The sequence below is a fragment of the Oncorhynchus mykiss genome, chromosome 14, assembly GCF_057628025.1.
Source record: "Oncorhynchus mykiss isolate SJ-2025 chromosome 14, ASM5762802v1, whole genome shotgun sequence".
NCBI classification, from domain to species: domain Eukaryota; kingdom Metazoa; phylum Chordata; class Actinopteri; order Salmoniformes; family Salmonidae; genus Oncorhynchus; species Oncorhynchus mykiss.
The window spans coordinates 16,516,258-16,532,218 of record NC_143035.1 but is presented as its reverse complement, the minus strand read 5'-3'; the positions used below and the strand labels follow the sequence as shown (position 1 = coordinate 16,532,218).

Here is a 15,961-nt window from a genome sequence, read left to right as displayed (position 1 = left end):
CTGCCACCACCATGTTTGACAGTGGGGATGGTGTGTTCAGCTGTGTTGCTTTTACGCCAAACATAACGTTTTGCATTGTTGCCAAAAAGTTCAATTTTGGTTTCATCTGACCAGAGCACCTTCTTCCACATGTTTGGTGTGTCTCCCAGGTGGCTTGTGGCAAACTTTAAATGACACTTTTTATGGATATCTTTAAGAAATGGCTTTCTTCTTGCCACTCTTCCATAAAGGCCAGATTTGTGCAATATACGACTGATTGTTGTCCTATGGACAGTCTCCCACCTCAGCTGTAGATCTCTGCAGTTCATGCAGAGTGATCATGGGCCTCTTGGCTGCATCTCTGATCAGTCTTCTCCTTGTATGAGCTGAAAGTTTAGAGGGACGGCCAGGTCTTGGTAGATTTGCAGTGGTCTGATACTCCTTCCATTTCAATATTATCGCTTGCACAGTGCTCCTTGGGATGTTTAAAGCTTGGGAAATATTTTTGTATCCAAATCCGGCTTTAAACTTCTTCACAACAGTATCTCGGACCTGCCTGGTGTGTTCCTTGTTCTTCATGATGCTCTCTGCGCTTTTAACGGACCTCTGAGACATCACAGTGCAGGTGCATTTATACGGAGACTTGATTACACACAGGTGGATTGTATTTATCATCATTAGTTATTTAGGTCAACATTGGATCATTCAGAGATCCTCACTGAACTTCTGGAGAGAGTTTGCTGCACTGAAAGTAAAGGGCTGAATAATTTTGCACGCCCAATTTTTCAGTTTTTGATTTGTTAAAAAAGTTTGAAATATCCAATAAATGTCGTTCCACTTCATGATTGTGTCCCACTTGTTGTTGATTCTTCACAAAAAAATACAGTTTTATATCTTTATGTTTGAAGCCTGGAATGTGGCAAAAGGTCGCAAAGTTCAAGGGGGCAGAATACTTTCGCAAGGCACTGTATCTTCCGAATAAAGTCTTAAAGACCTAGTAATATTTTACATCAATAGCAGTAAATATCAATCGTCATCTTACTTCAGTCTCATCTGAAAGTTGTAAATTCTTGGTTATCTGCACGAACCCTGGCTAACAATTTGAATCAGCAATACAAAATTGGGTTTAATTATTTATATTTCTAAATACCTAACTAATCACACAGAATTACACATACACATAATTAAATCATAACTTGATTACGAATTACGTCATAAAGGAAAACGTCCCTAGCGGGCAGAACAGATATGACAGCTAGTTACACAAAAGAAAAGGGGCTGGGTTTGAGTAAAGGAGCGGGAAGACTGAGGGACACAGGGAGAAGCTGTGCTATCGTAAATACAGTATCTTATGCATTCTAAATTACCGCCCATTTGGAAAAGGAAAATGCAATAAATATTTACTCTGAGCTGCGCTTCGGTAGGTTGGTGGTAGATGGAAGGCCGTGTTGACCAACCAAGTCCTTTGAAGAATGTCTCTGGTTGTCAATTGGAAACGTTGTCGTAACGTCGTTGTGTGGTAGACGGGATACTCTGTCTGTTCCTTCCTAACCGTCATTGGTATCTGCTGTTGCTAACTCAACGGCTAGGAGGTATCACTTCTGTAGTGAATAAGAGTTAAAAGTTCATACCATTCGCAACCAAAGCTCATGCTGATGTTGGCTTCGTTCTGTAGTTATTATCTGAACCATTCTGACATAGGACTGTCGTCCTCACATCATTGGAACAGGAAGTTATGTTGTCGTCAAGGGCTTTATATAGGAAGGGAGAGGAGGGCGTGTTTGAAAAGTTTTACAGCCCATGTCCCTTCACAGCGGGCCACTGATTGAGCAGCCCTATCTTATGAAAACCCCAAATCTCACATTTTAGAGGCTAAAATCACATTTCATCCCATCACGAATAATTTCATATTCAAACATTTAAATAGAACAACAATTCCATGTGAATCCGATAACTCTGATGTGTAGACTTTCCACTGTAGAGTTTATGTCATCTTATCATTGATGAGAATGTCTCAGGTGACAACCGAACTGACATCATATTCATTAAAGATGAGGACCCAGAGCAAGAGCGTGAGTGTGGTGATGTAGTGTCCACAATTAAAGAATCATTGTGGAATCTGAAAAGACTGGTATACCGAAAGTATGAAAGTGTACTTATGACGTGCACATGCTAACAGAAAGGAACGAGGTGGGCAGCTAGCTAAGTGTGTCATTGTACCAAAGTATTTATAAACTAAAAGTCAATCTCTTAAAATGTCATTTTCGTTCTATTATCTACAGTTGAAGTCGGAAGTTTACATACAGTTAGGTTGGAGTCATTAAAACTTGTTTTTCAACCACTCCACAAATTTCTTGTTAACAAACTATAGTTTTGGCAAGTTGGTTAGGACATCTACTTTGTACATGACACAAGTAATTCTTCCAACAATTGTTTACAGACATATTATTTCACTGTTTCACAATTCCAGTGGGTCAGAAGTTTACATACACTAAAATTCCAGAAAATTTGAGTCAATTGGAGGTGTACCTGCGGATGTATTTTAAGGCCTGCCTTCAAACTCAGTGCCTCTTTGCTTGACATCATGGGAAAATCAAAAGAAATCAGCCAAGACCTCAGGCCAGGAAAAATATTGTAGACCTCCACAAGTCTGATTTATCCTTGGTAGCAATTTCCAAATGCCCGAAGGTACCACCTTCATCTGTACAAACAATTAAAAAAAAATATTTTACCTTTATTTAACCAGGTAGGCAAGTTGCAATAGGCTGAGAGAGGCTGGACTGAGGGCTTGTAGGCCTGTTGTAAGGCAGGTCCTCACCAGACATCACCGGCAACAATGTCGCCTATGGGCACAAACCCACCATTGCTGGACCAGACAGGACTGGCAAAAAGTGCTCTTCACTGACGAGTCTCGGTTTTGTCTCACCAGGGGTGATGGTCGGATTCGCGTTTACTGTCGAAGGAATGAACGTTACACTGAGGCCTGTACTCTGTAGCGGGATCGATCTGGAGATGGAGGGTACGTCATGGTCTGGAGCGGTGTGTCACAGCATCATCGGACTGAGCTTGTTGTCATTGCAGGCAATCTCAACGCTGTGCGTTACAGGGAAGACGTCCTCCTCCCTCATGTGGTACCTTTCCTGCAGACTCATCCTGACAATCATGACAATGCCACCAGCCATACTGCTTGTTCTGTGTGTGATTTCCTGCAAGACAGGAATGTCAGTGTTCTGCCATGACCAGCAAAGAGCCCGGATCTCAATCCCATTGAGCACGTCTGGGTCCTGTTGGATCGAAGGGTGAGGGCTAGGGCCATTACAAGAAATGTCCGGGAACTTGTAGGTGCCTTGGTGGAAGAGTGGGGTAACATCTCACAGCAAGAACTGGCAAATCTGGTGCAGTCCATGAGGAGGAGATGCACTGCAGTACTTAATGCAGCTGGTGGCCACACCAGCTACTGACTGTTACTTTTTATTTTGACCCCCCATTTGTTCAGGGACACATTATTCCATTTCAGTTAGTCACATGTCTGTGGAACTTGTTCAGTTTATGTCTCAGTTGTTGAATCTTGTTATGTTCATACAAATATTTACACATGCTAAGTTTGCTGAAAATTAACACAGTTGACAGTGAGAGGACGTTCCTTTTTTTGCAAACTTATATTTTGGCATACTGTTGTATTTCGTACTGTTCTTGATAGCTTTTTCATGTTCTCCATATTGTGGTTTGATATTTCAATGGAGTTTCAGAGTACCGATGAACAGAACTATTAACATGCTGATGGTGTGAGCTGGTTTTGATGTATGGCTGCTGTCTGAATGTTCCACAGCGAACGCTTGGCCTTGTTGTTCTTTGCCCTCTGTTTTCCTGTGAACTGTGTATGCCTTGGCTCCAGAGTCGACAAGGAAGCATCCCTCTGTGTTTGATTTTGAACAAAAGCATTGTCATCAGTTTAACAAAGGACACGTTTGGTTTCCACTAAAGTGATGACAGGGAGTTTGAGTGTGAAAAATATGTTTGGGGTGATACATCCTATAAAATTCTGAAGCACAAATAAAAGTCCCATCACTTAAAAAAAAAAGTCAATACAACTTTACGGAAAGGAAATTAACCTGTGGATATCTTGTAAGCATAATACCCCATACTTTCATTGCAAATGTTGGTAAACAAATACCAGTGGAAACAATACAAGTTCAAATATTCAATCAGAAACATTTACTGGGTGTTGTACATTTTTAATTACTAAATAAACGGTACACATTCTGACAAAGCCACATGATGTTTTAGTATCTAAATACTTTACCTTGAAAACATACTCTAGGATCTATAATTCATGAAGGAAATGTCCAAAACTTGAATTGGTTCCAGACATAAGCAGTCAGTCACACCTGGTATAAACTGAATGCATTCCAGAAGCCTGCCCATTTTTACATGGGCAAGCCCGAATTTGGCCAAAAAGTCTAAATAGAAACAAATGGTGGCATCACTTACGTGATATGCTATTGGTGACCTCACAGCTACAAGCTATGCAGTCTATATTCTGCAGACAATTGCCACATAGCTGTAATACTGTACTGCTGATTCGGTACTCTGAGATATTCTTGTCAGTAAAGAATCTATAGTAGGATATTCTCCTAAACAATACAAAACATACAAATACAAACATAACTATATCACACCTGTCTAGAACCACTAGCCCTCACCCCTTACTTCTGTCATGACAAAAACTGTATCGTGATGATGATTCCGAAAGACTCAATCCTTCACCTCCCTCCATTGACTTGTTTATGGGAATGGCACGGAAATGGCAAAGGAAGACCATCCATTTGGAGTTGTCTATGACAAGTCCTCACATCTGGTATAGCTGTGTATACCGAGTCACTGAATGTATACATGAGATGTCTCACATATACCATAGGAAAACATTGCGTGCCACAACAATGGAGTGAGCCTGAGTCTGATCTAGGTGTCTATACGTCTAGGCCTCTATTGCCTATTGGCCTCATGCTTCCTCCCCCTCTGATGTCCCCAGCCTCTGACTAGACATGGACAGCAGTATGACCTTTGACTTTTGTGTCCCCTTTAAGGAGGACGAATAGGCCACCTGATTCCCCGTGGACGAGTCTCTCCCATTGTTGCCGCGGCAACACAGCACCATTGTGACCTTGTCCCTGAAGTCGTCGGAGATGTAGTAGAAGATGAAGGGGTCGATGCAGCTATTCAACGTGCTAACGGCTAGGCTAACCATGTAGGGCACATACAGATCCTCTCCATTGTCCACCAGATAGGAGTCTGAGTAGTGCAGGAGGAGGAGGACGTTGCTGGGCAGCAGGCAGCCCACAAACACCACCAGGACCAACATGGTGACACGCATGGCGTGGGCGTAGCGCTGCCCTCCTGCCACCAGGGTGCGTATCACAGAGATGTAGCAGTAGAGGACAACCAGAAGGGGGAGCAGGAAGCAGAGAAAAAAGAGTGTGAGGAAGTAGGGTAGGAAGTATTTCTCGTGCACCTCCTCAGGCAGTGAGTCATGGCAGGTGGTGATGCGCGGCTCATCCAGTGTGTAGGACTGGCGCGAGATGAGGAGAGGCAGCATGGCAGCCAACACCACCACCCACACACATAGGCTCATGTAGAAAGAGGTGCGGCGGCTGCGGAGGGTCTTGGCACCAAACGGGTGCACCAAAGCCACGTACCGGTCCACAGCGATGAATGCCAGACACAGCACCGAGCCGTACATGTTGCCGTAGAAGAGCGCCGTGACCACGCGGCAGAATGGCTCACAGAAGGCCCAGTTGTTGCCCTGTAAGTGGTAGACAATGCGGAAAGGGAGCACCATCAGTATCATGAGGTCGGTGGCGGTGAGGTTGATGAGGAGGATGGTGGAGGGCAGCTTCTTGGTACGGAACAGAAGGACCCACAGTGCCAGGAGGTTAGCCGGGAGGCCCAGAGTGAAGGCAATTATGTAGAGGATGGGTACGTAGAGCACAGTGGTGGAAGCCTGCACCTCCTTGATCTGCTTGTCGTTCAGGGTGGTGAAATTACACTTGGACATCAGTGTAAAGGAGCGCAGCCCTGTCCAAGAAGGCACAGAAGATTTGAGGATTCATTAGACATTATACATGCTACAAGCATTATACAAGGATTCTCAGTATACTGTATTTCATGTACTGTATGTTGATTCAAGGATTTAGTGTGGGCTTACATTACAAGTTTGTCAATATATTTAATTTGATATAAACAGTTCGTACACATACTGTACTGATGTTTTATCCAGGAGAAACTTTGCAGCCAAGTCAAGCATTCAGACTCAAATTTCCTATCAACATGAATATGTGAATTGAGCTGGGCATATCTCAAATTAGGATTCAGCCCACTTTGTTAAGCTTGCAAGACTTTCACGTATTTAAATCATGTCGTGATGTCAAAGGGAGATTTGGGTGAAAATTTGAGTTACTCAAGAGGATCTCAAGCTAGGATTCAACACATTAACCTCGTTTCCATCCATAGTTTTAATGCAAGTAAAAATCATATCATATCATATAAAAACAATTCATGACAGCTGTGATGGAAACGGTCTTCTCAGGAAAACATCTGTAGCATCCTAAAGGTTTAGGCTACAAACTACAGACCCCTCTACGGTAAGATGACACTCAGGAACACGACATGTCTGAAGGTAGCCCAGTACCAGTTTGAAAAATGAATCAAAGTATATATGGAAGTAGTTTGCCTAAAAAAGGTCTTTAAAATGTGTCACAAAATACCGTCTGGTGACATGATGATCAGTGCTTGACTGCCATAAAAATATTCTCGCGCATAATGTATGCTAGACTACCTGTACTGTATCTGCAAGCTGTTGGCTAGAGCACACATGCAAAGACTAGAGTAGGTACATTTACTATTTAAGTTTTTGTTGAAATGTGAGTTGAAAATGTGATGGAAACACATTGAACTTCAGATTTTTATTCTGTACATGAAAACTTAAGCAAAAAAATGTACAATTTGTGTGCAGTATGTTTTCACACAGTGATGTTGATCTGCAACAAGTCCATTTGGTGTAGTGCTGAGCGATTAACCAAAACTAAGGTTATTTTGTTTTTTAAATACTCATTGACCAATGTAAGTTGAGTATTTGAATTCCATCTGGTTCAGTTTGTTTCTGTGAGCTCAAGGCGCACATTGCAGTTTCTCTAGTACTCTGAAACTCCATTGAAATATTAAACCACAATATGGAGAACATGAAAAAGCTATCAAGAACAGTACGAAATAGAACAGTATGCCAAAATATCAGTTTGTAAACTCAGCAAAAACAGGAACGTCCTCTCACTGTCAACTGTGTTAATTTTCAGCAAATTTAACATTGTGTGAAAGCATGTGTTAAAGCAATGTGAATAAATGATGCTTAATAAGTGAAAAGCATTCATGTCAGTCACTACCATCATGGGACTTTTATTTATTGTTTTATTCTGTTACAGCATTCAACTCAAATAATCAAAACCGAAATCAAAAACCTTGATCATTTTTTTTATAATCTAACCAAAACAACCTTCAAAAAGCTCTAATTGCTCAACACTAGTTTGGCGGAAACACACCACTGGTGGGAAAATGCACATGTTTTCTTTATATTCACATGAAATCTGTGGCCAATTTCAATGGAAACCTAGTTATTAAGAAAAAATGTGTCTCATCAGCTTCAAAAGACGCTAGGGTCATGGGAGGGATCTAGCAAGAACATTAAAGTGGTCTGTGGTGTGTCCAAAGGTCAGCTTGACTCATCACATCCTAAAGCAGATCCTCTAGACGCTGAACAAATAACCCCTTAACTGTGTAATTGACATTTACTCTGCAGCTGAAAGCTCATAATGACGACATGTCCCCTTTGAGACCTGGATGCTTAATAAATATTAATCTATGTGAGCTGGAAAGTTGAGCGTTAATGTGCATTAACCTAATAACAGCACTAACTGTGGTAAAATGCAAATGCATATTTTGGTATCCAGATTTAGCACTGTTATAGGTCTACAGTTGAGCATGTAGAGCATGTAGTGAGTTACATGTCATCTGATTACCCCCAAAATACTTAACTGTAATCAGTTACTATAACAATTGTTGTTGGAAGGATTGGACCAAGGTGCAGCGTGGAAGGCGTTCATCATGTTTATTTTTGTATTTTTTTACCCCTTTTTCTCCCCAATTTTCGTGGTATCCAATTGTTTAGTAGCTACTATCTTGTCTCATCGCTACAACTCCCGTACAGGCTCGGGAGAGACGAAGGTTGAAAGTCATGCGTCCTCCGATACACAACCCAACCAAGCCGCACTGCTTCTTAACACAGCGCGCATCCAACCGCACCAATGTGTCGGAGGAAACACCGTGCACCTGGCAGCCTTGGTTAGCTCGCACTGCGCCCGGCCCGCCACAGGAGTCGCTGGTGCATGATGAGACAAGGATTTCCCTACCGGCCAAACCCTCCCTAACCCAGACGACGCTAGGCCAATTGTGCGTCGCCCCACAGACCTCCCGGTCGTGGCCGGTTACGACAGAGCCTGCGTGCGAACCCAGAGTCTCTGGTGGCGCAGCTGGCGCTGCAGTACAGCGCCCTTAACCACTGCGCCACCCGGGAGGCCCCCATCATGTTTATTAATGTGAACCAGCAACAAAACAGTAAAGACTAACTAAACTAATGTGCCGCTTTGACATGCAAAAAGTCTACAATACAAAAACAAGATCTCACACACACAACAGGTGGAAAAAGGCTACCTAAACATGATCCCCAATCAGAGACAACGATAGACAGCTGCCTCTGATTGGGAACCATACTAGGCCAACCTAGAAATGAAAAACTAGAATGCCCAGCCACCCTAGTCACACTCTGACCTAACCAAATAGAGAAATAAAAGGATCTCTAAGGTCAGGGCGTGACAGTTACATTACCAGATAAAATATTATAATCAGATTACAGATACTTTAGAAAAACTTAACTTCTTGGATTACTTTTAAAATCAGAAATTATGTTTGCGAGAGAAGAAAAAAAACATTATGACACCTTGCCGTTTTCTCAATGACATTCAATTCAGCATTGAAAAAGTTTAAGTTTGGTCCACCTGAGCGAGTCACAGACCACTATGATGACACACCATATGTGTTTGATGGATCTTTCTTGTCTTCTTCTTCTTAATGCCTCTAAAGGGAAAAGGAATCCAAAAGTAACTGAACGTTATCAGATTACGTTACGGAGTTTGTGTCATTTCAAAGTTCCGTTACTTAGTTACCTGTCCAAAATGTTTACCAATAACTGTGTCAATCCACGAAATGAGTGCCTTTTGCATCCCTTTTGATATTTTAAGTAGAAATTGTCCAACAAGATTGGATTTTAACACAGAGAAATCAATCCGATTTTTTGTATTAATAAAGACTTACTAATGTGAGAAACTTCATCATTTTGTCATGCCCCTCCATGCACCCTTTGTGACTTCTAGAAAGATTTTAACCCACTTAACCCCAAAATGTCTCCAAGTTTCACCATCATTGTAAAGCCCTAGTTATTTTTGTTGCTTTGACAGTCATTTCTGAAGATGATTATTTACTTCATGTGATTAGTGATTCATTTACATCTGTCCCTCATTTTAAGGTCAACACTTTCTCGTGAACTAGACTGTTGTTTTAATATGGTGGATCTATTCCTTTTTAAATATTTCTTTCAAAAGAAACATTTTACGTCTAAAAGTCAAATCATAGTGTAAAAGCAGGTGAGTTGGTTCTACTCTTTTTGGCCATTTTCTGGTGTTTAGTGGTGGAATACTGTGTGGGTCGAGCATAGCACGTCAACTGTGTTACCCACTAGATAGTCAGGCTAGACTTGTTTGAACATTTATTCGAAAAAAATGGTGAAGCTTGGATTCAATTGCCACTCTGTTGCACACAACAAGCTTACATTCCCCCTGTAACAAGGGTATTTATGGCTGATTTAAGATTAAATAGTCAACCCTGTTACGGTCAACCCTGTTACTTTTTTTGGGCACTTAATAGGCTCTTACTATAATACTTTTATTATACGTTTTATTTCACCTTTTGAGATGGGAAAACATGTTTTTTTGTATCAAGTTGAACATGTGCTCTTCATGACCAAATGTAATATTAGGTCAAATCAATTGTGTATTGTTTTTTTTTTTTACCAAGTTCCAACTGTAACGGAATACATTTCAAAATGTAACCTGTAACCCTGGTAGTGGCTCAGTGTTGTGGACACATTTTCTCAAATCAGCCAAAAAAATTCATGCTTGCTGCTGTTAAGCCATAACAGCTAGGCGGCAGGCTATAGTGAAAGTTCCCAGAGAGCTCAGGCCCGTTTCAGCGAACGCATTCCTACTCTGTAGATAAGAGGTATGTTCAGCTTGCATGCTGGTATCTTCAACATAACAAAAAAAAACAAGATGAGTAAGATTGAACATGAACACCTACACACAAAAAAATCACACACATTTTGAATGTTTTATGATAAAGCCTCGGTTAATGGTTTGCCTGATGGAAAAAAGACCTAAAGGAGTTTCGAATGAAGAAGAGATGCATCAACTTACGGACGCCAGTGCATTCCTCCGTGGTGGAAGAGGGGGAACAGCCATGTAGAAGAGAGGAGAGAAAGAACAGCAAAAGAAGAGTCCCAGCTGGGGCAGAGAGAGCCATGGTTCAGTAGAGGATCTGTAAGTTGTGGCAAGGAGGTACTTCCGCAAGCAGAGACCTGCCTCACACGCTCCTCTCCCTTCCTTTATCTTCTCTGTGTTACACAGCCTCTCCTCCTATTACCACCTGCTCAGTAATATATTTTAGCCTCGGACTGGAGTTGTGTGAGTACTCTTATCCAAATCCACTTGATGAAAGGAGATGCAGTCTGGAATTTGAATCTGAAGTGGCGGTGTAGAGCTGGTTCTTTTCTTACCAAGTCCACTTGTATTGCAGTGACTGTCTCTACAGTGGCAGTCACACACAAACACATTAAAAAACACACAAACACATACTTCATATGTAAGTGTCATTGTGTTCAAGAGCTCCATGCAATGACGTTCATTGAAATATCCTGTCCTAAGCAACGCCGACACACTCCCCATCCTCTCCCTTTTAGCAATATTTTTCTAATCCATACTGGACTCAGTAGTGCATCTTCAGACACCATTTACAACACAACCCACAAAAAGCCCCTCAGGTGTTGATGCCAGGAGAAAGACATTCCTGTCGTTCTTCGGAATAAGCTTACAGTGTGTCAATAATCATGCACTGGGCATAGAGGATGTGCTTTCCACCCAAAGACAGAATGGAGAAAAATCCAACTATTGCTTTTATGTGAGACCTGGATTATTGTTTACATAGCTTCGTTTATTGCTCCTCCTTAGGATTGTGGCACCAACTGAACATATTTGTGCAGTTAGTCCTTAATCTGCACACATACCGAACCATTCCAGACCATACCATAGCAAACCATAACAAACCATGCCATTCCTAACCATAACAAACCATACCATACCTAACCATAACAAACCATACCATTCCTAACCATACGACAGTTGTGTGGTTGGACTTTGATCATAGCTCACACACGGTCAATTCCATGGTAACAGAATGACGCTGAGACACTTTAAAAGTACCAAACAAAAACTACTGATTGACCAATACAACGTTACAAAGGCACAAATATCATACCCCCAAGACATGCTTACCTCACCATTACAATGACAGGGAATGTTAGCATGTCTTGGGGTTATGATATTTGACTCTCTGTAGCGTTCTCACTCATCGTTATTCGTGATTCATTCATGGTTATCAGTAATAATGGTAGCATAATGTAGAAGTGTTTCAAAACATATTCTATTCTTATTTACAATAAAAGTGACACCAAAATGACACAATACATTATTTACCATTTATTTACATTGGGCACAAAATAATCTGAAACACAACCAAAATGAACTGCAAATGCATCCAAAAAGTTTGTAGAGTCACAAGCTTGATTTAGTCACTGCAGACTAGGAATATGGGACCAAATACTAAACTCACTTTATTTTTAAGAATCTGTAGTGGTGTCAGTAAGTTTGGCCCCTACCTTTTGAAAGAAAAAGTGTGTATTTGTTTAACAAAATATCTTTCATGTTGGTCTGTATTAGTATAACCTAATATAATTTCCCCTGTTTTTAGCATACAATATAGCTCACTATTTGAAGAATTTACTTTATACAGACATTAGTGGTAATATTTAACAAGGGTGTTAATCATTTTGGACCCCAGTGTATATCTCTTATTTTCTCACCAAATATAGACCCTTATCTTTCATTTGACACAAATGTGTTGTGCTTCTATGAACTTCACGTTAATGTTAATGGGGCTTTTTACATAGAACTGCCCACATGCAAACTGGACAGAACTACATTGTAGTTCATTTGACCTAGTTCATTGTTTTAATAGTCTACAGACGAGAATGGAGAATGGATTTGATTTTTTTAACAAAAGTATTCATTTCTTAGAAGTCACTTTTGCCTAATAGAGTATCGTTGGTCCGTATTTAATTTAAATAAACAGGAAATTACAAGACACAAAATGTTGTGGAGTTCTGTTTGGCATTTTCCAGACTGTTCCCTATTACCTACTTCAACCACCAGAGGTCAGTCTTGACAAACAAAAGTATAAAGCGCAACTGTTTTCTTGAGCTGAGAAAATATGTGGGTGGAATTTGGAAAATACTCCGTTGCCTGTAGCCCTGCACGCAGTCTCTGATTCATCAGAACGTCAGCAACAGCGGTATGTATTAATATAGGACATCTCAAACCTAATTCCACTACTGATAAGAGGGCAGAGGAAGCGAAAGAATACCTACATAAAAACAAATGACAGGCACAATCAATGTTTCTTAGGCAAAAACAGATCTTTTATATCAGAGACAGCTCTGACACCTTTATTTACTTCAATTAAAGTAGACAGCATGTCGCCCCCTTAGTTTTTCTGTCATATCAGGAGTGACGTCTCGAAGATGCTGTAGTTAAACAGCCCATCGTTCCTAATGTACTGTAACTTCAAACGCCCACCAAAGCTTCGGTGATTTAGTTCACAGCCATCCAGCCATCCATAACAGTATCCAGGTTTGATGTACTGTAACAGCAACCCAGACGTCTCTCTAATGTCTGTACTGCACCTCTTTGATCTTTACTGCACGACTCCATTGAGAATCAGATCTTATATCATTCAGTCATTTTCCACCTAAGCAGGTCTCTCCAGTGCCGCAAGGATTTAGTGACAGGAGGAAGCCCGAGCGACATGTATCAATTAGCTTGTCACTGAGCCCCGGGTGGCCGCGGGCTCTCTTCTTGCCAAAGGTAAGCCGATCCCTCAATGTAGCCACCTGCCTGGTCTAAGGGGAGACAATTTACTCGCTCCTCTCCTGTTGCCAGACTCCCCCTCTCCTCCTCTACCACACTCTCCCTCTCTCCTGTCCTCCTCCGCCACGCTCTCCCTCTCCTCCCCATCAGTCCCCCTCTCCTATCCTCCTCTGCCAGAATCCCTCTCTCCCTCATTCTCCCACGTCCTTCCTCCTAGTCATGATTTTAATAATGGCTGAAAGTCTGTACACTGGCCATGGACTGGAGAGACTCTCAAACTCCCCCGCTTCATCCTGAGTCTACTGTTGGCTGTTCGTTTTAAATCGACTGGCTTTTGTCCAGAGCACAGCACAGGTGGGAAAATACAAGAGCCTGTCAACAATGGATAGAGCGGGACCAGAGGATATAGTGGCAAATGGACTAAGTAGTGGAACACCAAGGGAAGCCATTTTGTGTTCAGATTGGAACAGTGTAACACACACACACTGTGTGTAAAGGGGATCCATAATCTTTGAGCAGGTGCTCCTTGTCTGGATGATTGTCATGTCTTTTGTTCCCTTTTCCCCGAAATTGGCCTTGGTGAAAACACTGTCATACAATCTCAAAATTCACAAGATTAGGCTACATAAATAGATCTTTATAGCTTAGTTTGGTTTTGATAGCATAAACCTGTCACTGATGGATAGTGACATATTGGTTCCTCTAATCAATAAGACTATAGCCTACCAGTTTAGAACATGTCTTGAAAACGTTTAACCTAATTGACTGCCTACAATTGGATATGAGGGGCACTGTGACCAAACCACGCTTTATCAGTAGGCTATAATTGATTAAATAACGGTACCATTAATGTTGACAGGTGAGGTGATTGTAAGGCTATCTACAGGTGGCCGTCTTTTCAGATATTGAGAACGTTGGCGTGATGGTAGGCCTACAAGCGCAGCTGTCGTCCTCTTCTAAGTCGCGCTGCGCTTGCGCTGTGTGGATCCAGAAGGAAAAGACCAGAGAGTGAATCGCATTATCGTTGTTTTGATGGCAAGGGCCACTGAACGTTCATAATAATAAAGCAAGTGAAGAGGTTTTGTATCAATATCGTTTTGGTTCGAGGAAATGGAGAAGGTAGGTACCGCGTCATAGATTTCGAAACTGTGAATCAATGCGAAAAAAATCGAACATTAGTGGCTACGAGCAAAGGTAGCTGGCAATCATTGGCACGCTTTTGTGAACACATCAGTAATGACAGCTGTTCACTTGTGGCAATAATACACAGCTGTAACGTTAGCATATTTTAGAAAGACATTGCCACTCAGACAGCGTGCCGGCTATTAAAAATCTCGATACGGTCTATTGGGTTTTCATAACCTTCTAATTTTAATGCATAGGCTATGTATTTGTTATCGGGATAGCCTGCTAAGTACTCGAACGATATACATGCGCATTATAGTTGACATTAATATAGAGCCTATGATATTCAAATAAAGGGCTCTCCTTAGGTTTTCATGCGATTAAAGGTTAAATGGATTGTCTTGTAATATTAAGCAATTGACAGCAAATAAGAAAAGTAGAACATAAGGATATTGTCATCTGCCCAAAGCCATTTAATGTCATTATTTCAGCTCGTCTCCCTACAGATCTAATGTGCGCTTTTATGATTATGTATTGCTTCGTTCCAAATGAAGTGTAGGCTACACATGTATTGGAATAAGACAACTGTGTGAAGAACACAGCATGTTTTTATGACGGGACGCCACACGGAAGACGCCGAGCATCTGTCTTTTTTATTTTTTTGTGTGGGGGGAATCGTTTGTCGTGGTTCGATTTCCTGAATAACAGCTTGGATGTAAAGGGGACATTACAGTAAGACATTCCGAAGATGCCCAAGAGGTGGACCACAGCAACGCCATGCAGCTATCTCCCGGTCGTCTTGTTGGTGCTCGTTCTGCCCAGATGTATACTGTCGATCCGTGCCGACAAAACCATCAGCAAGGAAGACCATGTTAGTGCTACGGTCAATGCCACCGTACTTGACTCAAAAGGCAATCCTAAACAAATTCTAACCAAGGACGATGGCATGTACGGACAGAATTCACCGAAAGTGGACGCGAAAGGAATCGTGATTGCACCAGCACCGAATCATGGAGGTAGGTTGTCACAAGTGTGCCACACTTGCTGCTTATACACATGCAGACAATTCAAATATATTTTTTTGAACTAATTGGTCTTTTGACCAATCAGCTCTGTGATAAGAATTCGGCCGACTGTAAACGCATCCATTGTAGCCTATATTTTACCGGCAGTGATGCATCATGCATGCATGTTAAAATGTATGGTATTAATGCATGCATTACTTTTTGTACTCTGTTAGTGTATTTGAGTGATATTGTGGAATTGCCTTGTACTCAAGGTGTTAATAATACTACCCACATACGCACACACTTTGCTTCTAAGTGAAACCTGTTCCCATAAAATGTTCAAGTTCCAGACATTGCATCTGTGTAATCATCAACATCAGTGTGTGAATGAGAGAGAAATAATTTTCATACAGAGACCCTTTTTGTTATATTTTCTAAAAGCCTTTTATAACCTCTAACATCTTATGACACTCATTTAAAAGAATATGG

At 41.4% G+C, this 15,961-nt stretch overlaps 2 protein-coding genes across 18 annotated transcripts in view; one reads left to right on the top strand and one right to left on the bottom strand.

The window, feature by feature from the left end:
* Positions 1–4,198: 4,198 nt before the first annotated feature.
* LOC110488916 (proteinase-activated receptor 4-like) lies at positions 4,199–10,970 on the bottom strand. The gene is made up of 2 exons (XM_021561379.3): positions 10,557–10,970; positions 4,199–6,054 (listed from the first exon to the last, which is right to left on the bottom strand). Exons 1-2 carry the CDS (start codon positions 10,660–10,662, stop codon positions 4,982–4,984), a joined length of 1,179 nt encoding a protein of 392 aa, XP_021417054.2. The 5' UTR covers positions 10,663–10,970; the 3' UTR covers positions 4,199–4,981.
* A 3,212-nt stretch (positions 10,971–14,182) lies between these two features.
* Positions 14,183–15,961, top strand: part of LOC110488913 (E3 ubiquitin-protein ligase RNF130) — a 69,972-nt gene continuing 68,193 nt past the window's right edge. For 2 of the 17 annotated variants that reach the window (XM_090198459.1, XM_021561375.3), the window contains exons 1-2: positions 14,299–14,459; positions 15,020–15,481. In XM_090198459.1, the coding sequence (XP_090054585.1) occupies positions 15,214–15,481 (268 nt within the window). In that variant the 5' untranslated portion in view covers positions 14,299–14,459; positions 15,020–15,213. Of the gene's footprint in view, positions 15,482–15,961 lie in introns of all 17 variants that reach the window. The other 15 variants (XM_090198456.1, XM_021561374.3, XM_090198466.1 and 12 more) reach the window with 12 other exon arrangements.